We start from the raw sequence: 25,602 nt of genomic DNA on the forward strand, positions 1-25,602 counted from the left end.
TTTCAAGAGCAACTTTGATTATTGTAGTATTAAAAGGCCCCAAGTTGTTAGCTTTGTGCGTCACTGTATTCTAGTGAGGTAACGTGTATTGGAAAGGTCACGAGAGCTTTGGAGGAGGGTTTCTCAACCTCAGAACTATGGATGTGTTGGGCTGAATAATTTTTTGTTGTTGGGGGCTGTGCTGTGCATTTGTAGGATGTTTAGCAGCATCCCAGCCTCTACCCGCTAGATGCCAGTAGCAGCCTCCAAGTCATGCCAACCAAAATTGTCCCCAGGCATTGCCCAGTTGGGGATGGGGTACAAAAAATCACTCCCAGTTAAGAGCCACTGCTTTAGGGCTAAAAAGATCTGTGTTCAAATCCCAGCTCCACAATTTACTGGCCATGTAATCTTAGGCAAGTGGCTTAAGTTTTCTGAGATACTGTTTATAATGGGATTCAAAACACTCACCTGCAGGATTTGAAAGAATTAGAGATAGTGTATGTAGCACACCTTGTACATAGACAGTGTTTAACGAGTGATAATCACCACAACTTGCTTATTATGAGCCAAGCATTTTAGATTATTAGCTCATTTAATCTTCAAAATAATTGTCTAAGATAGATACTGTTATTCATATGATTACTAGATGAAAGAACTGAGACTGTCTAGAAAGTTTAAGTAACTTACCCAAACTTACTGGCTAATTAATGATAGAAGTGAAGTTCATGCCCCCGCTTACTAGTGCATGAGAAGTCTAGTTTTCAAAGGCTTCTCCATGCCACAGAAGTTCTACGTAATGAGATCAAAGCATCTTTACTTCTGTGTGCCACTCTGGTTTCATTGTTTCCTATTTGCAAAAGAATGTGGATTGACTCACTATAGTTTTGGAACTATAAATCTTTTTTGCAGTATTTTGTGTCTTGATGTTAAAATTTTATAGAATGTACCACATATATTGAATATCTTAAAAATAATTAAGGCGGTAGCTTAAAATCAGATTCTAATGATCAACATATTTAGCCTATTACAGAAATATGTCACAGGCACACTGAAGATATACAACTTCTTGCTGTTTCCCAGCATTTTTTTCTTTTTAAGGTATTGCAGGGGAATATTTTGTTATTTTCATCCAAGTTCAAAATAATTGCTGTTTACTACGTATGGGAGTACATTTTAATGCTAGCAGCTACACAAGCTCCAAAGAGGACACCAAGGCCACTGCAGATCTTCCAGCACTTACACTGTGTAAAGTACTTAACAGAAGAAAATGCAAGCAAAACATGAACAGCAGGCAACATTAAATAACCAAATCCCCACAGAGCTCATATGTAGGGGAAAAACTAGCACCACATAATGAGAGGTGACTTGCCTCGAACTAATGATCTAACGCAAGACTGAAGTCTTGGGTTTTGTTTTGTTTTGTTTTTCCCTGCTGTGATGATGTTTAAAAAAATAAAAAACATTCTCCTTGAAGCAATTTGAAACGCAAATGCCTCCAGGGTATGGTATCATTTAAGCATATGCTACTAAGCTCGTCCCTTTTCCCAAAAAGATAACCACTATCAGGGAACATTCATTTGAGGTTTGCTAGGAAACATAATGCTGCCTCAATATTTTTGTGTTTTTATTTCTCCTTACTTTTCAAAAGCTTTTATAAAATGTTTTGCTTTAATTTGCTTTCAGAACTTAATTGAGGAAAAAAATTAAAGTTTATCTTTAGGACTTTTTTTTTTGGTAGGTGATATGGTTGGAAGTAAACTTTTGATCTTAAATGAATGGATTCTTTTTTTCAAAATTTAAGAAGGAAGAAAATAACCTTTCACCATATCTGTTTGTCCTAATAATTCTATAACCTTTCTCAGTTATGGGTCACTACTTCAGCCAAGAATGGAGGAGTTGCAGAATCTACTTACCTAGAAATGCAGTCTAATTTTATGACACAGGGTCCAGTCATTTCCAGTTCTTGTCTCTGATTAGATATCCTAACTCTACTTTATTAAGTAACTAGAGGCCCTGTGCATGAGATTCATGTCATTCAGCCCGGCCTGTGCCCTCTCACAGTCCAGGACCCCTCACTCTTACTGTCTGCCTGCAGTGGAGGCAGAAGAGGCTCCTGCCACCACCGGTGAGCTCGCCAGCCATGAGCCCGGCTTCTGGCTGAGCGGTGCTCCCCCTGTGGGAGCTCCTGCGTTGAGCATCTACCCCCTGGTGGTCAGTGCACGTCATAGCGACTGGTCATTCTGCTGTTCAGTTGATTTGCATATTATGCTTTTATTATATAGGATGGTCCTTATTTCATGATCTGTGTAAGATACAGAAAGTTGCTAAAGGCCTGTCCCCATTATTTCAACTTCCATATTACAGAGGGAATTTTTGCATATATTTAATATGCATTCTACCAAAGCAATTTTCAAAATGGCCTTCTTCTCCCCTGTTTTTCAATAATCCCTACTATTGGTACATAGGCAGTAGCAGCCTTTTAATTAAATATATACCAGTTACATTAGCATGATGCATGTCTACTACCGAGGCAAGAGTAATAGGGGATATTGTGAGATGCGATCAGTCACCACTGTAAATAATTCAAACAGTAAAGTTCCAAGTAGAGGAAACCAATAACCAATATGCTATTACCACAGTGTAATTTCCAAGGGAATTTTTTATATTAAATGACCACAAAGCTGGAAAATGTATACATACCAGCAATGTTTTTATTAAAAAAAATTAATTATGCCTTCAGTATCTGTTTGGGGAAAAATACACTCACAATCTTTTGCTGTTATAATTGTTATTCCATCTTTTGTTCTCTTTTGACCATTTTAATTTTTATTGTCTTTTGTTCTCTTTGGAACAAAGATGGCATTTTTAAATCCCCTTTTTCTTTGTACTCATAAATTATTTTTGCATAGCTTTTAGATATTTTTAGTGGGTTTGGGAAATGTATTAAAGGTGTTTTTCTAAAATCAAAATGATGCACCAGTAAAGAAATACTTGGTTTATACCCAGAGAGCACTTGAGAAAATGGCCCTGAGTTTTAAGAACATTGTCTTCTTAAAGAAAAAAAAAATGCTTTTAAATAGATAGATTTGGAATGTGTCTTTATATTTTCAAGAAAAAGTATAATTTATTAGAGAGGAACTGGCGTGGTAAGGAATATCATGGTTCCCCAAATCTTCCTAGTCTTGGTTTACCAGGAGATACTCTGGCCCTGTCAGGATATTTGTCTCCCTGCACTTGGAGCTCTGTGGGAACCAGTCCTTTCAAAGGAGGCCCAATGTAGACACGAAGGTTATAGAACCTGGAGATCCAGAGATGCTGCCAGAAGTCCTACAGATGAAGCTTCCAGTTTAAATGACTCTAGAACAGGGGTGGGCAAACTTTTTGACTCGAGGGCCACAATGGGTTCTTAAACTGGACCAGAGGGCCGGAACAAAAGCATGGATGGAGTGTTTGTGTGAACTAATATAAATTCAAAGTAAACATCATTACATAAAAGGGTACGGTCTTTTTTTTTTTTAGTTTTATTCATTTCAAACGGGCCGGATCCGGCCCGCGGGCCGTAGTTTGCCCACGGCTGCTATAGAAGCATAACTTTTTAAGCTGAAATGTACTATTGCAAGCACTGAATCCAGTTCTCTTTTCTTTACTAAGGAGGAGACAGAGCTTGTTAGTGACAGTTTAGGATTTTGATGTAATTTAGATGGCTCCTTCACTAATGCTCATCCTGTTCCTTACACACTGAAGCATAGACAGGTGTTAGTTTTCTCAGTCTCAAGAAGTATGACTTTAGCTGTTAGGGATAAAGATTTTCCAAATGATAAATCATGTCATCAATAATCTTTTAACCTATGAGAGTCCTACACTTCATGTTATTCCCTATTTTGTCCACTCATTCAACAATCTGAAAGTTGGTAACCAACCAAGAACAAGCACTCTCCATTTTATATAGGTTCTTGACATTCTGTTGCGACTTCAGAAATGCGGTTTGATAGGGGAGGGTGGGGGTAAGGGGGAGAGATCAACCAAAAGACTTGTATGTATGCATATAAGCCTAACCAATGGACACAGACAACGGGGGTGAGGGCATGAGCGGGGGTGGGGTGGAGGGTGGTCAACAGGGGGATAAGGACACATATGTAATACCTTAATCAATAAAGAAATTTTAAAAAAAGAAATGAGGTTTGAGAACTGTCTTAGGTGTAGAAATTTTTAAAAAGTCTTTTTTTCTTTTGCTTGCTTTTTTACTTATTGATTTTTAGAGAAAGAGAGAGAGAGATAAAGGGAGAGAGAAAAAAATTGATTTGTTGTTCTATCCATTTATACATTCATTGGTTGATTCTTTTATATTCCTTGACCTAAAATCTAACCCACAACCTTGGCATTAGGACAATGTTCTAACCACCTGAGTACCTGTCCAGGGCCTCAAGAAAGTCTTTATCTTAAAGTTAAAAAGGAAATCTTCAGTTTCCATGCTATAATTATTTATAAATTACAAATTAGCCTCGAAAAAGTGTGTTCTGTCTATATCTTACATAGAAACCTACTCTATTCTCCTCCCTTTTTAAAAATATGTTTTTATTTATTTCAGATAGAGGAAAGGAGAGGGGAAGAGAGATAGAAATATCAATGATGAGAGGGAATCATCAATCGTCTGCCTCCTGCATGTCTCCTATTGGGGATTGAGCCTGCAACCCTGGCCAGGAATCAAACCATGACCTCCTGGTTCATGGGTCGACGCTCAACCACTGAGCCACATCAGCTGGGCTATCCTCCTTTTTCTTTTATTTTTTTTCTTATTAAATCTTTATTGTTCAGATTACATTTGTTCCTCTTTCCTCCCCCCCCCCATAACTCCCCTCCTTCCAGTTCCCGCCCCACCCTCCGCCCTCACTCCCCACCCACTGTCCTCATCCATAGGTGCACGATTTTTGTCCAGTCTCTTCCCGAACCTCCCATTCCCCTTCCCCCCCCAAGAATAGTTAGTCCATTCCCTTTCTATGTCCCTGATTCATTATAATCACCAGTTCATTCTGTACATCAGATTATTTATTCATTTGATTCTTAGATTCACTTGTTGATAGATGCACGTTTGTTGTTCACAATTTGTATCTTTACCTTTTTCTTCTTCCTCTTCTTAAAGGATACCTTTCAGCATTTCGTATAATACTGGTTTAGTGGTGATGAACTCCTTTAGCTTTTCCTTATCTGTGAAGCTCTTTATCTGACCTTCAATTCTGAATGATAGCTTTGCTGGATAAAGTAATCTTGGTTGTAGATTCTTGGTATTCATCACTTTGAATATTTCTTGCCACTCCCTTCTGGCCTGCAAAGTTTCTGTTGAGAAATCAGCTGACAGTCATATGGGTATTCCCTTGTAGGTAATTGAGTCTCTTTCTCTTGCTGCTTTTGCTCTTGGCATTTTAATTATGATGTGTCTTGGTGTGGTCCTCTTTGGATTCCTTTTGTTTGGGGTTCTATGCACTTCCTGGATTTGGAAGTCTATTTCTTTCAACAGGTAGGGGAAGTTTTCTGCCATTATTTCTTCAAATAGGTTTTCAATATCTTGCTGTCTCTCATCTTCTGGCACTCCTATAATTCTGATATTAGTGCGCTTGAAGCTGTCCCAGAGGCTCCTTACACTATCGGATTCTTTTTTCATTTTGCTATTCCGGTTGGGTGTTTTTTGCTTCTTCACATTTCAAATCTTTGGCTTGATTCTTGTGCTCCTCTGGTCTGCTATTGGGTATAATATTCATTATTTCAGTCCGTGTATGCTTAATTTATAGTTTCTTTATCATAGCATCGAGGGTCTCATTAGTTTTCGTGAGGCTCTCCTCAAGTTTATTGCAAGCCCTCAAAATTGCATTTTTTAGCTCTATATCCTCCATTTCTGTCATGTTTTTTTGTCTCCGCATTTTTTATGCTTTCTTGGTGCACCCCCTTGTGGTCTCTGTGCGCAGTCTTGTTCTAGGTAAGCCTTGATTGTTGTAGTTAATACTAGAAGGATTTGACCACCAGGCTGACTGGCTGTGAGAATCAGCTGTGTCTGCCACGGGAAAAGTTCTGTCCTCTGGAGAGGTGCTAATCTAGCCTTTGCCTGAGGCGATCCGGCAAATGGCTCTGCGCAGGGCTTGGGCGGGGCGGGTCACACGGGATCAACAGGGCGGGCGGAGGGAGCAGTTATGGCTGATCTCAATCCCGTTCCCAGAGGTTCTGCTTCTCAGAACCCCACCAACGGCTGCAAACCTCAGAGAGAAAGCTGCCCTCACGTTTCAACTGATGCCAGACAATCCCGCTTCTCCCGTTTGAGTCTGAGTCCCTAGAGACTCGCCCGGATCTGGAGCTCAGAGTCTGAGACTCCCTCCTGATTGAAAATGACAACTGCGCCCTCAGCCACCAGCCCGCTTTGCGCGCGCACCTCCGTACCTTTAAATTTTCCACACTGCGCCTCCTCTGAGCCTCTGAATGCTGTTGTCTTTCCTTCTAGTTGAAGAGTCTCTCCTCAGCCAGCCTTCCTGTGGTTCTGGGTAATGTCCGTTTCGTCTTTTAGTTGTATTTTTGAAGTGGTTGTTTGCGGCAGCAGTCTCTGGTGTTTACCTATGCTGCCATCTTGGTGGTCTCCTATCCCCCCTTTTTCTTAATGTACACTTAAATTTCTCTTGTGTCTTGATTGCTTTTCACTGAACTATAAATTATATATGTTGAAAAACATTGAATAAGAAAATAGGTATAAAATTATAAATGTTATTTACTTATAACCACTTCTAAACTTTCTTTCCTTTTTTTGCCCATGTAGATGCAATCTTTATATTGTACATAAGGAAAATACATTACCAGTGCTTTTAGTATCACTGTATTATAAATCTAATATTCTATTTGTACAAGTAATTGTTATCACAAAAAGTAAGTATACACTGGGACCCTCTGCTTTACCATCCCCCTTCTGCCTGAAATTATAGGTTTTCCACAAAGCCATGATAAGTATTTAGAAAGAAAATAAAAATATTTCCCATTGCATTTCCTAATGTACATTTTAGTCCTTGCTAAAATTTTGAGAGAGTTTCTTTTAAAAGGAAGTACAAATAGCTAAATTTAATGTACTGCTCTTTTGGAGATAGTTAACAGTCTTATTTAAAAAAAAAAAAAAAAGCGATTCCCTGCACAGCCCAAGCAGTCCCTGTTCAAGGAAGTTTCAGTGTCTTCCTGCTGGCTGTCTACTCCTAGTTTGCCTGGTTTAATAGAAGGTGCACATTGCCTGTTTAACTCAGAAACTGTCAGGACAGTTGGAAAACTCATTGGATTCAGCAAGAGCAGAACAGTCTGCCCTGTGCCCCACCTGAGCCTTATGTTGATTCTGGGCTGCTAAAAATTGCAGTGTCAGTGACAAGGAACCAGTCCAATCTCTTTAGAATAACCAGCCAGGTTTTAGATAATAACTTCTGACAGAATCTAATTCCTTTTCCTAATCTAATTCCTGCATGGAAATGATCACTGCAGTCATTTTCATATTTTTTCACTTTACTTTAATTTTCTCCTTACATTTTTAAATAAGGGTATAACCTTGTTTAACTCTTCTCCAAAAGACGACAGCCTACAACTGTCATAAAACCAAACTGTTAAAAAATTCTCTCTAGTTAATTATCAACCCTTCATATACTGAAACGACAAAACTCAATTAATCTTTTAGACAAAGCACCCATATGCTCCCGGCTCCCTGTCAGTCCTTAATTAAGCAATCAGAAAATACCTATAAAATAAAACTTCTCACAAAAGAAATGTTTACAAAGATAAGTACTAAGGTTTTCTGAAGCTGCCCCTAAAATACAGTTTTTGTAAATCACATATATGGCAACTGGAGCCCTAGTCTTTGACTTGACATGGCATCGTCTTATGACCTACATGATGGGAACAGGTGGAAAAAGGAACAGTTGCTGTGTGGGGGGCACTCCGCTCACCCAGCTGAGGAACTGCAAGTGTTTTGTGGTGCCAAGGCCAAGGGGGAAATGGGACCCGGTCAGGGTGAAGACTGAGAGCCAGAATCATGGTGAGCCCCTGCAGAATTTCAGACATGGGAAGACACAATCACAGTTCTTCAGAAGGATTGCTTTGAGTGTACCTTAGGAGATGATTGGAGGAGGAAAAGGAGAAACGAAGACGAGTTAGGCTCTAGCCGGTTTGGCTTAGTGGATAGAGCGTTGCTTGTGCAGGAGGCAAACAATCAATGTGTTTCTCTAACATTGATGTTTCTCTCTGTCTTTCCCTCTCTCTTTCACTCTCCCAAAAAAAAAAAAAGGAAAAATATCCTTGAGTGAGGATTAACAAAACAAACAAAAAAAAAAGATGAGTTAGGAGGGTAAGGCTATTGCAGTGATCAAAATGATAAGTCGTTTGGAGAGGAGCTTAAAAATGGAGCAGATTTACAGTATATGAGAGTAGTAGAATCAGCATAAGTGAATTTTGAGAATCAGGGAGAAGGCAGAGGCCAGAAATTATCACTGTAGTCATTTTCATATTTTACCCTGATTTCACTAAGAGGAAGCGTGGTACCCTTTGCAAAGGACAGAAATCCCAAAGGAGGAACAGGGTTAGTTTTGAACAAAATTAATCTAAGGCATGCATATGACAACTTTATGAAGTGGTATGTCCTATAGATGATTGACAGAGAAATCCACAGAGGAAGCTGAACTAGAGCTTCAGCAATGGAAGTCATAAGCAGATCGGTGAGAGCGGGAGCATGCAGGTAAGAGAGGGCTTAAGATCTAATTCCAGGGGAATGAGTCAGGAATGTGGCTCAAGACTTAAACAGATTGTCTCTACCACTGCCATGATTCAGAGGCTACAGAGATGGTAATTCTAGTCTGGTCTTCAAGGAATTACCAGCTACATAATCCAATCTGTTCATCAGTTTGCGCTTCAGTTTTCTTACCTATAATGTGTACATAAACAATACTAAGGTATTTTGAGACTTTATAAATTAACTTATGTTTAACACCTGGCCCAGAACTGAGCACATAATAATCTCTCAAAGTAATATATGTTACTTGAATCTGAAATCAGAAAGCTCATAGAAAATTAAATGCATCATCACTCTAGCCCCAAAATCGCTTCTCCTCCTGTGTCCTCTATCTTTGCCAGTTGACCAAGGCCAAAACTTAGAAATTATTCTTATCTTCTTCCTCTACTGCCACATCTAATCTCACTCACTCCTGTATTCCTGCCAAATCAGTCCGTGTCTCTTAAAACACACAGTCTCCATCAAGGCCATTCTGATCTCTCCAGGATCCCTGCAAACCTCCCACTGGCCTCCTGCTGGCCTCCCCTCTGTGCATTCTCCACACTGCAAGAGAGTGAACTTCCAAAAGGCAACTCTAATGTCATTTACTTGCTAAATTCCTTTTCCACTTTGCAAAATGTTTGTTTATAACATGCAAAATAATTTGTAATCTCAAGAAATATAATTTTTACTTAATCTTCCAGCCTCAAATATCACCATTCTTTCTTTGAAGACTCTGTCTAGCCAATGAATCTACTTTCATTCCCTGATAAGGTTAAATCGCCTCTCTTCCCATCTAGTTGATTGTGCTACCTTTTATATATAGGGTGTCCCAAAGAAATGTATACACACTTTGAATAATTATAAAGGCAGTGTTTATTGAAATACATTTCACTTTCAAAACTGAGCTATCAGCTGTTACAGTGTGTATACATTTTGAGGGGACACCCTCTATATTGTTTAAGATTCAGCTCACCTTCTCTGAGAAGCCATCCCAAGGTTGTTCCAGGTGTTCCCTCACAGGCTCTCATAGCTCCCTGACCTACATGGTACTTAACACAGTCTCACTCCTCAGTTTCCTTCACTAGATCATACATCTCCTAAAGTAAGATATATTTTTTACTCGTTGCATTATACCTTTATGCATAATATGCTCAATAGCACATTTAAGTGACTGATATATCTGAATAAATTAAAAATTCATTAGAAATATGCATCTTTTAACCATTTTTGTGAATCATATTGCTTGAGTCTTTTCTCTGGCTACCTTCGAAACCGGAATTTTTAGGTGTGTGATCTTGGGCAAATTAAACCTCTCAATGTTAAAGTTCCTGGTCTATAAAATGGGAATAACAACAGTACCTTCCTCATAGGGCTATTGTGAGGATTCAAGGAGTTGATACATGCAAATCATTTCGAACTGGCGCCTGGAAGTCCCCAAGAGCTCTGTTACTAGCTCTTACTATTATTGTCACTGTCACTATTGTTGTTATTTCTATTCTCCTATAAGGTGGAACCCTTAATGCTTAACATTCATGAACCAGGGCTCAAGACAAATTTTACAATTTAAAAAACTGAGGAAACTTAAAAAACAGAGGCAGCAAGAAAAATAGTCGTGAGTCCCCAAATCTCTTCACTGTCCCCATGGGAAGGCATACTGGGACCAGACACACATTGAACACATTATGGGTAAAGGTTTCAGGAGAGTACACTCTCTTGTCACTCTCTCTTCTTACAGGACAAGCATGAGCAACTTTGTCAATAAAAAGAGAATAAATGGCTGGCTTAGCACCAACAAGTCTAGATTTGGGTGTCAATTGTTTACCATTGTCTGGGAAAGTCAGGTCCCCAGCAGCCAAGGACTTTGGGGCCCTTGGGAGATGGTAACCCCTTGGACAGGAGAAAAAAAGCCACTGGGATTACAGGAGGCTGAGTTTGGGTCCATTCTTGCTCTCAGGGAGCAAAGAGAGCCCCAGTCTCATCTGGCTCATTCTCCAGGCAAACCAGAGTGAGGCATGAGATCATTTTGGACAATGCTGCTTGAGGCACCATTATTTTAATATTTCCTTCATAGAGGAATTCAGTTGCTATCATGCTTGTGCTGTGAATCCATCTTGGGTACCTTGAGCCTCCAGGTTTTCTGAGAATCTGCTCCTCTGTCAAGACAAATGCAAAAAATGTCTTCTAATAACTTTTGTTAAGTCAATAACATTTATTAATGTATCAGGCACTGTACTAAATGATGAAAATGCAAAATATAGAGAAATAATCTCTGTTTTCAAGTATATATAGCTTTGAAACAAAGGCAGATGAAAAATTACAATACAATGTAATGTATGCAATAATAGAAATGTGTGCAAGACTCAGAGCATTCAGAAATGACTCTGTTCAGCCAGAGATTAGTTTGCAAACTATGAAATAAATTTTTTATTTACCCAGAAAATTAAACTTAAGATCCAAATAAAAACACTGAAGTCTAATTAGCAGATGCTATGACAAAAGACAGCATGGCAATCACCCCTAAAATTGTGTAAATTAATGTAAAATTGCGGAGGAAAATGTTATATCAGGAAAACTGAAAAGCATTTCTGCAGAATAGCCAGAGGAAATGTTTGGAAGCTAAAAGGAACTATGTTCAGATTTCATATCTGCCACCTATACTGTGTGGATTCAGGCAATTTTTCTAACCACTCTACATCGAAACTTTAAGAATGGGGATAATAATCTACCACGCTGAGTTATTTTAAGCAGTAAATGAAGGAAAATATGCAAAGCGCCTAGCACATGATAGATACTCAGTAAAGGCAGCTAATTTTTTTTTCTCAGAATATAACCTCAGTTGTCATCTACTTTATTCTAAGCGCTTGTGATTAGGTAACTGTGGCAAATTGACTAGAGAGCTCTCTTGGAGTGGGATCTTTAAGGCTTTCTATAGTGGAATTCTATCCCATTTTTCTTATTACTTTTCAAAACTGTCCACAGTAGTTTTGAGGTATTACAAGCATTTTTACACACATCCTGTTGTACTAAAGTGTGTTGAAAATGTCTTAAAACCCAAGCCTAGGTGGTAGCAAAAGTACTCAGAAAGCAGGTAAGAAAAAATCCTGTTCAATAATGGAATGTAAAATGAATAGAAAATTGCTGGTATCCTGACTGGTCACAAAGACACTGATGGGATTATGAGAAATTCCCTATTATAAAAAACAAAACAAAACTACAGCTGAGCAGTTCAGAGGTTCCTGAAGGCATTTTACTGCTCCTTTTTACAAGCTGCCTCTAGCATAAATTACAGGTATTGTAGAGTCATGTCAAGTAGTGTCAATTTTAAAAGAAATTAAAATAAGATGTGGGTGTTTTTTTTTAATTACAGAACGTGTGCAGATGGCATTACAATAAAGGGTATTCTGTTAGCAATATTAACATTTGCACTTTTATATTTTTGTTGTCAAGAGAGAGCAGGGGTGAGGTTGAATTGTGTTTGTCTTTAAATATTTGTCTTTCCCTCAGTTTTCCCACCCCAAAAATGAGGAAAATATACCCTTTTTCTTTGCCTTTCTCCAAGAGATGATATAAGAAGAAAGGCTCATATGAATACCTATGAATGCTTCATTAAAAAATTAGTTACATAAATTCTGGGTTAATTTTAACACATTGTTAAGAAATTCCCAAGTGGGCCATATAATCAATATCTTGCCTTATCTACTGATTATATTACAAAAAATAAAAATAAAACCTCATCATCCACTTGTTGCTCTTAACTTCGGTTTCTTTTTTTTTTTTTTTAACTTTGGCTTCTTATAAAGCAGCGGTTCTCAACCTGTGGGTTGCGACCCCTTTGGCGGTCGAACGACCCTTTCACAGGGGTCGCCTAAGACCATCGGAAAACACATATAATTACATATTGTTTTTGTGATTAATCACTATGCTTTAATTATGTTCAATTTGTAACAATGAAATTGGGGGTCACCACAACATGGGGAACTGTATTAAAGGGTCGCGGCATTAGGAAGGTTGAGAACCACTGTAAAGAGAGTTCTTTCTCTAGAGCTGTGCTGCCCCATAGAGTAGCCACTAGCCACATGTGCCTTTTTAAATTTTAATTAGTGCAAACTAAAACTAAAAATTCAGTTCCTAAGTCCTACTAGCCACATCTCTAACGCCCCTTGGCCACACGTGACCAATTGCTAGCATACTGGACAGAGAATATTTCATCATCACAGAAAGTGCTATTGGAGAGCGCTGGCCCAGAGAAAGCTGGGGCTGAATGCCCCTGTTGCTCTGAGGCCTTAAGCTAGCCATTGATAACATTCCGAAGATGAAATGATCTTAGAAGTTATTAGAGGACCTACAATCATGCATCAGACTAAGGGAAAGCCAGGAGTAGGTGAAGAGGAATTCAATAGGCAATAAAGAAGAAATGATAACTAGAAAAGAATACACATGGACTTATTATTAAAGGATAAAAAAATTATTCAGGAATTCAGTGCTTCAGCAGAAGTACATTTTACTCAAAACATTTCTTACACATGGTTTGCACTAAATGCATCCATCTTATGCTGACTTTCTGATGTCTTAAATGAGTTTTGAGATGTTCCAGCTAAACCACACAAAAACTATTTCTTGACATTGTGATGAAACTTAACCTCCCTTCTGTACACCCGTGTTTAAAAGACACATTTTCCTCTCAGAGGGATTAGAGGATGTTATGGAGATATTTGCAATTTTCCTTCACAGCTTTTGTATTTACCTTGTCTGGACCATTTGAATTCACAAGTAGTTTTCATATTTACCAATATTTTGGCTTTTACTTCCTATATACTAGTAAAAAGGAATTATAACTTAGCATATGTATTATCTGTCCCACAAAGTAAGAGAATAACCTGTGTATGCTTGCCTTTAGGTCATTCTGTCCATTGAAGAAGGTTACAGACTTCCAGCTCCCATGGGCTGTCCAGCATCTCTGCACCAGCTGATGCTCCATTGCTGGCAGAAGGAGAGAAATCACAGACCAAAATTTACTGACATTGTCAGCTTCCTTGACAAACTGATCCGCAATCCCAGTGCCCTTCACACCCTGGTGGAAGACATCCTTGTGTAAGATGCATAGAGTTGATTTTTCTCCCTTGACAATCAATTTCTTTCAGGCTATAGACAGACTAACAGAGAAGAGGAAGTTTGCCTTGATAACCACCTAGTTGTCAACCTTTTAGAAAATGGTGTATGAACTATATTTTACTTAACAGCTGCAAAGGAATGTATTAACATTTTAGAAAATTGTGTTGTTTTTTATTCACAAGAAAATAGGTTCCCCTTTTCTTTTCTCCATATCAAATCTTTGTGAAATTTTTTATACTTGTCCTGTGTGGGTTTCTGGTATTTACATATCCTTTACTTACTGATCCTTCCTTACTTTTATAAGTAGAATATGTGCATGCCTGCAGCCCCTTTAATTTTCTTGTTCGTTTTATGTATGTTCTGTCCCTCTATTTGAAATGTCAGGCAAGATGAGCAATTTGTGAACCTGCCAGGAGCAAGGATGTTTCCTGCTGATATGATCACACCCAGCTGTTGTTACTTTCCATTCCTAAAGCCAGAGAAAGACAAGAAAATGAAGGCACTCGTATCCCATTTTATAAAAGTTAAGATCCACTCACCTCTCTCTGAAAAGCAATTATAAGAAGGGAGAGCGTAGAAGGAAAAAATACTATCATCTGTGTCTGAAATTATTACATTGAAAATATTATTAAGTTGAACATATATTTCTTTATTTAGGCCAAATTGGACTTAAAAGTAACCAAAGCCTTTCCAAAACTCACTTTCCTGGCTCAGGGGATGCCCAGCAGGATACACAGATATTTAACTTTAGGTCACAAGTTCAAGTCAGCACGGTTTTCAGTAACAGTAAGGCCGGAGGCTCTTCAAGGACTGCTTGGAACAGGCCTGGGCTCAAGCAGAGCACATGCGTTCACCTCTAAATCACTAATTGGCATCCTTAGTAAAGTGAAGCCAAGCATGAAATAGCCAGAGATTAAGCTTTCACTCTAGCCATCTTCCCTAAAGCAGTCCAACCTAGGAAGCTGTAAAGTAGGGGTGGGTGGGAGGTTGGAAGGCCCTCTGGATTTTATCACAAAAGCTATGGCAGCCATTGAAGATTTTTGAGCAAGAAAATGGCAAGATTATATTTGCATTTCTTAAAGATCACTCGAGGGGTGATGTAGACTGGGAGTAAAATACAAGGAGACTGGAAACAGACAATTATATATTTGCAGCAATACAAGCTAGAAAAAATCAGGGCCTGACTTATGAAATGGGAATAGGCTTGGGGTCAGGAGATTTTAAAAATTGATTTATTATTAAGCAAGGAAAAAAATGTGTCTTAGTCATTGATTGAATATATAGCGAGAGGAGGAGAAAAAAGAATCAAGGATATTTGTCAAGTTTTTTTCTTAGACAAGCTGGTTGATGCTATTACCACTAAGAAGGGCAAGATTTTGGAATAGAAATGAGACCACTTTGAGCAGAGAGGTCCTATAGGCAGTTATATGTGTAGATTGAACCTCAGGTGAAAAGATCCAGGTTAGAGATGTAGGTTTGAAGATCAGCAGCGTATAGATTGTAGCTGAAGCTTTAAATGTGGTTAAGGTAAACCCTGGAGAATATAAAGAATACAAATTAACAGGAATAGAATGCAATCCTCTGGAACACCAAGATTTAAGAAATAAACTGAAGGAGAGTACAGTGGACACTGAGGAAGAAGAGCCAGGTTGGTAATGAAGAAAGCAGGGAGGAGTGGTATCATGGAAGCCAGAAAGGGAGAGAGATTCAAGGAGAGTGAGATCCAAGGCTCCACAAAGCTTCGGGAAGATAGAAGGTGAAGTATATCCATTGAATTTATTCGTTCCCCACTTATCCCCCATATACCCTCTTCCACCACCACAACCCCCTAGCTGCTGTGCCTCTCCGCTTCCCCGCCCCCACAGTCACCACACTGTTCAGTTGAGCAACAAGATGCTCAGGTGTTCACGGGCAGCCTTTGCAAGAGCATTTTCAATAAAGTTGTGTAAGACAGATTGCAATGGAGGAGGAAGGAACATGAGGTCAGAAAGAAGAGCAATATAAAGTACAAGTCTGGTTTTGTTTTTGTTTTTCAAGAAACCTGTCTCTGAAGAGAAAGAGAATTAGTTAGAGATAATGTCTTCATATGTTTTGTGGAAGAGTCAGGCATGCCTTAACATTGAGGAGAAAGAACCAGCAGAAAGGGCTCATGGAGTGAGTCTGCGTTATTGAAAGAACATTGGCACCTATAAACTAAAATCATTTATTCTGGGCTTCTCGTTATGGAATAGGGTCGCCGGACCCCACAGCCAGTGCCCCCCAGCAGAGCTCTCCAGCTGTTCTGTGGCTATACAAGCAGGCAGGTAAGAGCCTTCTTTTTGAAGAAAGAGATAAAACAATTTCTTCCTGCTTTTTCAAGATTATGAATGTTCATCACATTTGGAAAATACTGATGAAGAGTCTAATATGAGAAAATACCAAAAGTCAAAATGATAAGAGTTGAAATCAAGATGAGGGCTCCTTGTCTGAGGGCCAGAGGTCTAAGGCAGGGGTCCTCAAACTTTTTAAACAGGGGGCCAGTTCACTGTCCCTCAGACCGTTGGAGAGCCGGACTACAGTTTAAAAAAAAAAAACTATGAACAAATTCCTATGCACACTGCACATATCTTATTTTGAAGTAAAAAAAACAAAACGGGCCGAAACCGGTTTGGCTCAGTGGATAGAGCGTCGGCCTGCGGACTGAAGGGTCCCAGGTTCGATTCCGGTCAAGGGCATGTACCTGGGTTGCGGGCACATCCCTGGTGGGAGATGTGCAGGAGGCAGCTGATCGATGTTTCTCTCTCATCGATGTTTCTAACTCTCTATCTCTCTCCCTTCCTCTCTGTAAAAAATCAATAAAATATATTTTTTTAAAAAAACGGGAACAAATACAATATTTGTATTTGCATGTGGCCCGCGGGCCGTAGTTTGAGGACCTCTGGTCTAAGGTTCAGTGGGATGTACGGTAATGAGTGCGCAGGTCAGTGAATGGCAGGCTCCCGGAGGCACGCTACATGAGGGCCAGAAATTGGTGCTTTAATAAGTATAGACCAGTGGTTGGCAAACCGTGGCTTGCGAGCCACATGCGGCTCTTTGGCCCCTTGAGTGTGGCTCTTCCACAAAATACCACGTGCGGGAGCGCACTACAGTGCGATTGAAACTTTGTGGCCCATGCGCAGAAGTCGGTTTTCGGCCTGGGCGAGTCTATTTTGAAGAAGTAGTGTTAGAAGAAGTGGGGGGTGTGAGATGCGGCGCAGGCGGGCTGTGGGATACTCAGCGCTGGGGAGGCGCGCGCGATTCATGCACGAGTTCAGTGAGCCAGTCAGTCAGTGGTCTCATGTGCAGTGGTTAGTGCTAGTCGTGTCCACAAATCGCGTGGGTGACAAAAGTACCTACTCAAAGCATAAAGTTACCTGTATTTTTCCAACCAGCTGCAAATCCTACAGGTATTTTTGTCATCAATTTAAGAATTGTAATTATTTTGTGTTGGTGGCTTTATTATTATAAAATGAAACATTTTTTTAGGTATGTTGAGATGGTTTGGGCATATAGAGAGGATGAACGAAAGGAGATAGATGAAACAAGTATACAAGACGAGTGTGGATGGGAGAGTTGGAAGGTGTCGACCTCAGCGAACGTACCTCAATAAGATTGAGGACGTTTTTAGCAAAGGCCAGCTTAGGAGTACCCTAATTAAGTTAATAACAATGTACCTACCTATATAGTTTAAGTTTAAAAATTTGACTCTCAAAAGAAATTTCAGTCGTTGTACTGTTGATATTTGGCTCTGTTGACTAATGAGTTTGCCGACCACTGGTATAGACAGTTGGCAGTTTGATTCAGTCCTCACGTCTAATCTGTGGGAGACCAAATGGAGGTTTGTGTTACTGATTTGCTGTCCTTGACACAGACATGTGCACTACTGCTGTTGCCCTTAACATTCTTTTGTTTGAGAAACCAAAGGGATCAGTGTTCTAAAGGTATTGTGCCTGAACTTTTATCAGCATTATTTTCCCAATAGCATGAATGGGATCCCCTGTCAACCACCTCACCTCCACTGCTGCCCACTCACCCTGTCCCTGATCCCAAAGCACTGAGACTGTTTAGGGAGAAGAGACATGGTAGATAAGGGTAAGAATGTTAGGTAAAGAATGCCTCATTTGTTTTATGCTTAGAAAACTGTGGCACTGCCCCTCTGTCCCCCAAGTGCCAAAGCCCAGTTGTGTGTCCCAGAGTGATATTGGATTAAGGAAATGTGACAGAGTGCAGAATTTCAGTCTTTCCTCCCATAGAGCTCTCAGCCTGGGAAAAAAGTCTAAGTATATAACCCACAGTGACTCTTATTAAACTCTCCTGCACTTGCCTCTTCTCTACTATCCCCAAACTCCCAAGGTTCTCTCACACTTTTACACTGACACAACTCTCTCATCCTCTAGGTTCCCATGGTTTTTATTCCACTCTAATTGCTTTTTCTCAAGAATTCACCTGAGAAGATTTTAACCTTCTCTTAACAGAGTAGTAAGAGGGGAAGAAATTAAGGCAACAAAGGGGGATGAGGAAGGCTGCGAAATCCACAGCTTAATAATTTTATACTAACATAGTGGAAATTTCATAACCTTATATCTTTAATATTTCCTTTCAGAAGACATGCCCAACAGAAATAATGTTGGGCAGAGAAGGCTTTCATTATTTTGAGCAGCATCTCTAAATAATGCTGATAGTCCTGGACCTGACACACTCCCATGGGAGCATTCAGAGCTCTGTGCAGTTCCCGAACTTCTTGCTTTCTCTCCTACTCAAGAAGGTGTATGGATATATTAGTGAGCATAGTGTTATTGTAACTACAACCTTAAATTGATTGTAAAAAATAATTTTGCAAAAACACCTTTATAATATAAGCAGTTGTCCTTTCATATGTGTGAATTTCATACTCTTTTCACTTTAATTTATTCTATAATTCTGCCCTATAATCTCCTTTCAAAGAATTGTTTGTATCTATCACATGGTGCACAGCCCCTGGGAGAAAAGGCCCAGTTTGAGGCCAAGGCTATGTGGACAATGGCAGCAGGAACACCTCTTGCTCCCTCTTCCCTGACCTTCATGATCAAATTGGTAACTACTCTCAACCCCAAGTCAAGCTTAGTCCCAGAGTCCAGAGTTACATCTTGGGTCCAGTAGTTTAATAGCATGAAGTGGATTGATGGCTATACGGGTGTTCGTTCACCCAGCCCTGCCTTCCCAGCCCCACCTTCCCAGCCCCATCCACATTGTCCTACACATTCATTCTCCCATCTCTTCAACCCCACTCGCTTCCTCCATTCACTGCAGCCTACTGAGAGTATGTTGATGTCAGCTGGCCAATGCTCTTTCACACAGCGCTGCAGTGTAATAGGAAAATAACACTTTCCTACAATCTCTGCTCCAGATCCCCAGAATGTCACTGACAAAGAATTTTACAGATTATGGGCTCCTTGACAACATTAGCTTTAAAAAGGTGACATCCAGGGATGGGCAGCTGCTGATCATATGGACCAGTCTTTGATAGTCACTTGCCACAAAAATCATATTCTGTTCAGGCCAAGGCACTGAGAAATATTCTTACTACCTATTGGACCATAGCTAAGGATCTTATAATATCTTAGCTCTTAGGAACTAGAACCACCACTTTTCTTTTCTTTTTTTTTTTAATCTTTATTGTTGAAAGTATTACATATGTCCCATTTTCCCCCATTGATCTCTCCTACTCCGCCCCTCCCCCCAGGCCTTCACCACCCTATTGTCTGTGTCTATGGGTTATGCATATACGCATATGAGTTCATTTGTTGATCTCTTCCCCCCACACATACCCTCCCCTGTCTTCCCTCTGAGGTTTGACAGTCTGCTTGATGTTTCTATGTCCCTGGGTCTATTTTTGTTCATCAGTTTATGTTGTTTGTTATATTCCACATATGACTGAGAACATGTGATATTTATCTTTCTCCGACTGGCTTATTTCACTTAGTATAATGCTCTCCAAGTCCATCCATGCCATTGCAAATGGTAAGAGTTCTTTCTTTTTTACAGCAGCGTAGTATTCCATTATGTAGATGAACCACAGTTTCTTTTTTTTTTTTTTAATCTTTATTGTTCAGATTATTACATTTGTTCCTCTTTTTTCCCCCCATAACTCCCCTCCTTCCAGCTCCCACCCCACCCTCCACCCTCACTCCCCACCCACTGTGTTCATCCATAGGTGCATGATTTTTGTCCAGTCACTTCCCGCATCTCCCACACCCCTTTTCCCCCCAAGAATAGTTAGTCCATTCCCTTTCTATGTCCCTGATTCTATTATAATCACCAGTTCATTCTGTACATCAGGTTATTTATTCACTTGATTCTTAGATTCATTTGTTGATAGATGCATATTTGTTGTTCATAATTTGTATCTTTACCTTTTTCTTCTTCTTCCTCTTCTTAAAGGATACCTTTCAGCATTTCATATAATACTGGTTTGGTGGTGGTGAACTCCTTTAGCTTTTCCTTATCTGTGAAGCTCTTTATCTGACCTTCAATTCTGAATGATAGCTTTGCTGGATAAAGTAATCTTGGTTGTAGGTTCTTGGTATTCAGCACTTTGAATATTTCTTGCCATTCCCTTCTGGCCTGCAAAGTTTCTGTTGAGAAATCAGCTGACAGTCGTATGGGTATTCCCTTGTAGGTAATTGAGCCTCTTTCTCTTGCTGCTTTTAAGATTTTCTCTTTGTCTTTTGCTCTTGGCATTTTAATGATGATGTGTCTTGGTGTGGTCCTCTTTGGATTCCTTTTGTTTGGGGTTCTCTGCGCTTCTTGAACCTGTAAGTCCATTTCTTTCTCCAGGTGGGGGAAGTTTTCTGCCATTATTTCTTGAAATAGGTTTTCAATATCTTGCTGTCTCTCATCTTCTGGCACTCCAATAATTCTGATATTAGACCGCTTAAAGCTGTCCCAGAGGCTCCTTACACTATCTTCACACTTTCGGATTCTTTTTTCATTTTGCTTTTCCAATTGGGTGTTTTTTGTCGAATCTTTGGTTTGATTCTTGAGCTCCTCTGGTCTGCTATTGGGTATAATATTCTTTATTTCAGTCCGTGTATGCTTACTTTCTAATTTCTTTATCGTAGCATCGAGGGTCTCATTAGTTTTCGTGAGGCTCTGCACAAATTTATGGCAAGCCCTCAAAATTGCGATTCTTAGCTCCATATCCTCCATTTCTGTCATGTTTTTTTGTCTCCGCATCTTTTATGCTTTCTTGGTGCACCCCCTTGTGGTCTCTGTGCGCAGTCTTGATCTAGCCAAGCCTTAATTGTTGTAGTTAACACTAGAGGGATTTGACCACCAGGCCGACTGGCTGTAGGAATCAGCTGTGCGGAAAACGTCTGTCTTCTGGGGAGGCGCTAATCCAGCCTTTGCCTGAGGCAATCGGCAAATGGCTGTGCGCAGGGCTTGGGCGGGCGGGATCAACAGGGCGGGGGGAGGGAGCCGCTATGGCCGCTCTCAGTCCGTCCCCAGGGGTTCTGCCTCTCTGTCCCAGCAACCGCTGCAAACCTCGGAGGGGCCGTAGCCAGACAGTCCCGCTTCTCCTGTTTGAGTCTGGGTCCCTAGAGATTCGCCCGGATCTGTAGCCCAGAGTCTGAGACTCACTCCTGATTGAAAACGACAGCCGCGCCCTCAGCCGCCAGCCCGCTTTGCGCACGCACCACCTCACCACCGCACCACCGTACCTTTAAATTTTCCACACTGCGCCTCCGCTGAGCGTCGGAATGCTGTTGTTTTTGCTTCTAGTTGAAGAGACTCTCCTCAGCCAGCCTTCCTGTGGTTCTGGTTGATGTCCATTCCGACTTTTAGTTGTATTTTTGAAGTGGTTGTTTACGGCGGCAATCTCCGGTGTTTACCTATGCCGCCATCTTCGATCTCCCTGAACCACAGTTTCTTAATCCACTCATCTGCTGGGCACTTAGGCTGTTTCCAAATCTTAGCTATTGTAAATTGTGCTGCTATGAACATAGGAGTGCATATATCCTTTCTGATTGGTGTTTCTGGTTGGGATATAGTCCTGGAAGTGGGATCACTGGGTCAAATGGGAATTCCATTTTTAATTTTTTGAGGAAACTCCAAACTGTTTTCCACAGTGGCTGCACCAGTCTGCATTCCCACCAGCAGTGCATGAGGGTTCCTTTTCTCCACATCCTCGCCAACACATGTTGTTTGTTGATTTGTTGATGATAGCCATTCTGACAGGTGTGAGATTGTACCTCATTGTCCTTTTGATTTGCATCTCTCTGATGATTAATGACTTTCAGCATTTTTTCATATGCTTGTTGGCCTTTGGAGAACTGTCTATTTATGTCCTTTATCCATTTTTTGATTGGATTGTTTATTTTCCTTTTGTTAAGTTGTATGAATTCCCTATAAATTTGGGAGGTTAAACCCATATAGGATGTATCATTGGCAAATATGCTCTCCCATGCAGTGGGCTCTCTTGTTATTTTGTTGATGGTTTCTTTTGCTGTGCAAAAGCTTTTTATTTTGATGTAGACTCATTTGTTTACTTTCTCCTTAGTTTCCATTGTCCTAGGAGATGTATCTATAAACATTGCTACGAGAAATGTCTGAGATTTTGCCGCCAATGGTTTCTTCTAAGATTTTTATGGTTTCACATCTTATATTTAAGTCTTTTATACATTTTGAGTTTATTTTTGTGTATGGTGTAAGTTGGTGGTCTAGTTTCATTTTTTTGCATGTATCTGTCCATTTATTGAAGAGACTGTCTTGACTCCATTGTATGCCCTTGCCTCTTTTGTTAAATATTGATGGAGAGTTTAATGAGTTGGGTCGATTTTGGGGGGTCTCTGTTCTGTTCCAAAGGTTTATATGCCTGTTCTTGTGTCAGTAGCAGGCTGTTTTGAGTACTATGGCTTTATAGTATAATTTGATATCTGATATTGTGATTCCTCCAACTTTGTTCTTCTTTTTCAAGATTGTTGCAGCTATTCAGGGTCTTTTTTTATTCCAGTTGAATTTTTGGAGAGTTTGTTCTAGGTCTGTGAAATATGGCGTTGGTATTTTAATAGGGATTGCATTGAATGTATAGATTGCTTTGGGTAGTATGGCCATTTTAATCATGTTGATTCCCACCACTTTTCTTAATATATATAAATCTAGTTTAACTTTTAAAGCTTCCATTAATATGTGAATCATGAAGGTAGAGAAAAACTCAAACCAGTACCTTAATTCAGAACCTCTGCTTTAGAGAACTACAAGTTAACATTATAAAACTAAATGGTACTGCCTCTCTTCATCTAGTTAATAAAGCACCTATAATGCTGTCTTCAGTGGGCAATAACTTTCAACAATCTGATATACCTTTTTCCATTCATTTTGAAAGATCTTGCTCAGTGTTGCCTGGACTGTACATAATCAGCACTTGCTAAATTGTTATCTCTGTATACCAACTCATGGAGAACTTGTTTTTTTTGACTTCTGTAACAAACACTTTTAATGATGTTTTTTATGTCAGAGAAGTAACTAGCTGGACAAAACCCAGTGTTGAATTGAGGGATTAGCAAAGCTTTGTGGAAGGAAGACAGAACATTAAGTATTAATCAGGAAGTGTGAAATTTCCACCCATTAGAAAATCAATTTACCTGAACTGTTGGCACAAAATAATAATACCAATGTTAACACCAATACTAATGTTGATACAAAATTTAATATACATTATCAACAATCTTACTGTTATTTGTTGAGAACCTACTATGTGCCAGACATTGTACTAGGCACCTTCATCTGTTAGGTCATTTATTCCCTACAATTATTATCTCCATCCCTCAGATAAGGAAATGAAGACTCGAAGAGGCTAACTTTCCCAAAGGTACACAGCAAATAATTAGTAGATCAGGAATTTGAACGAGGTGCACTGACTACATAGCTCTTGTTCTTTCCATACACAGTAAACAATCCCACAAAATGCTAAGATTTTTCCCAATACAGCACTGTTTCAAAAATGTGATTATAGGAAAGAGGGTACATTTTTACATTTCCAGATAGGTTTTTCTCTGAAATAACCAGGCTTCATAAATGGGGTATACTAAAATCCCCAAAAGAATTTGTAGTGGGGCACAACCTATTATTTTATGTTCCACTACACATACAAGGATGTAGAGTATATGCCCTCATTTATGGGAATAAGTAGCAAATTCATAGTCCATATTTTCTATTCCCCCAAGATCTTCCTGTAATGCTCAGCCACTTGAAGAACATTACTTGGAAAAAAAATAGAAACTACAACAAAATAGCAAAATCAGGAAAATATGGCAGTCACACAATTCCAGAATTACATCCTCAGGCATTTTTGTAGATTGAATTTTTCCAGTGTTGGAAAATATATGCTTTGCTTTTTCCCTTGTTATGACAGACATTACTAATCATCACACACTTTCCCACTGAGCCCAAATGCTACCTCAATATTCCTCTCAAGGCAACATTTTGACAACCACGGCTAACGAATTGTAGTTGGCATGCGATATGAAATCTATTTATATCCCTGTGTTATTTCTTCACACAAATAGACTTTCCTTGAGGTTCAGTAATCTATTACTCTAGCTATAGGGACCATGCACTGGGTACTCGGAATTATGGGAGTGTTTTAAACAGTATTTTCCTACTCAGCATCTATCCCTCCTAATGTTCAAACACACCTCTCATTTTAAATTTTGTTTTGAATTTTATTCCTTTATACTTTGCAGCAATTATCAGGCTTTTAGAAGAATTAAATAATATTGATAAAAAATCCTGAAGACTTTCTGAAAATAAAGAGCTGACAAAAAATAATTCACATTTCCAATTTAACACTGTGGAGAATCACATTGTTTAGAACAGTGGTCGGCAAACTCATTAGTCAACAGAGCCAAATATCAATAGTACAACGATTGAAATTTCTTTTGAGAGCCAAATTTTTTAAACTTAAACTATATAGGTAGGTACATTGTTATTAACTTAATTAGGGTACTCCCAAGGCTTAGGAAGAGCCACACTCAAGGGGCCAAAGAGCCGCATGTGGCTCACGAGCCACAGTTTGCCGACCACGGGTTTAGAACAAAAAGTTATTGCCCAAAAGCACGAAATAGTCACAAGATATGTGGCATGGTTCTATGGATTTTAGAATATTTGGAATAAAATTACACTTTAAATGTTAAAAAAATATATCAATTCTTTCATTAACTTAACTTATGTTCAAGTTGACTGTTCGGTCTAATTGTAGAAAGGGCAATGTTTTTTCTTCATTCAAAGGTGAGATAAGTAGTATATGTATCAGGATATTACTTTATGAATAAACTAAATAGTGTAAAGTGTAGTTCCTTTACATGAGAAAGAAACTCATGTAAAAGCATTGATATTGAATAAAGTAAATGCTGATTTTGTGGTTCTAGGTCTGGTATCCCTGTGCTACCTCACTCCACCTTTAACTGTCTTTTCCTCCACTCTGAAGCCTATAAAGCAGAGATAAGCAAACACTTTCACAATTCAAGAAATACACTAAGTAAAAAGCATTCTTTAATAGACTGACTGTTACATCAATAGGCACTGTTCTAGTTAACAAAATCAAATGAGAATAGATTATTTAATATGAATCAGCCATTCTGTCACAGATCATACTTTTTTATAAAAAATATTCAAGGCTAAATCATTTATTTTACAAATTTCTGTAATACTTTCAGCATTGTGCTAAGGCCTAC

The 25,602-nt window shown here is 39.3% G+C and overlaps 1 protein-coding gene across 4 annotated transcripts in view; it reads left to right on the top strand.

The window, feature by feature from the left end:
• EPHA6 (EPH receptor A6) overlaps positions 1-25,602 on the top strand; it is a 945,921-nt gene that overhangs the window by 903,966 nt on the left and 16,353 nt on the right. For all 4 annotated transcript variants that reach the window (XM_070406043.1, XM_070406044.1, XM_070406045.1 and 1 more), the window contains 2 exons: positions 13,656-13,849; positions 16,102-16,173. In XM_070406043.1, coding sequence (XP_070262144.1) covers positions 13,656-13,849; positions 16,102-16,173 — 266 coding nt within the window. The remainder of the gene's footprint in view (positions 1-13,655; positions 13,850-16,101; positions 16,174-25,602) is intronic.

Source organism: Myotis yumanensis, unplaced genomic scaffold (assembly GCF_028538775.1).
Source record: "Myotis yumanensis isolate MYYU_CA2020_CCGP unplaced genomic scaffold, mMyoYum1.0.hap1 SCAF_2, whole genome shotgun sequence".
NCBI classification, from domain to species: domain Eukaryota; kingdom Metazoa; phylum Chordata; class Mammalia; order Chiroptera; family Vespertilionidae; genus Myotis; species Myotis yumanensis.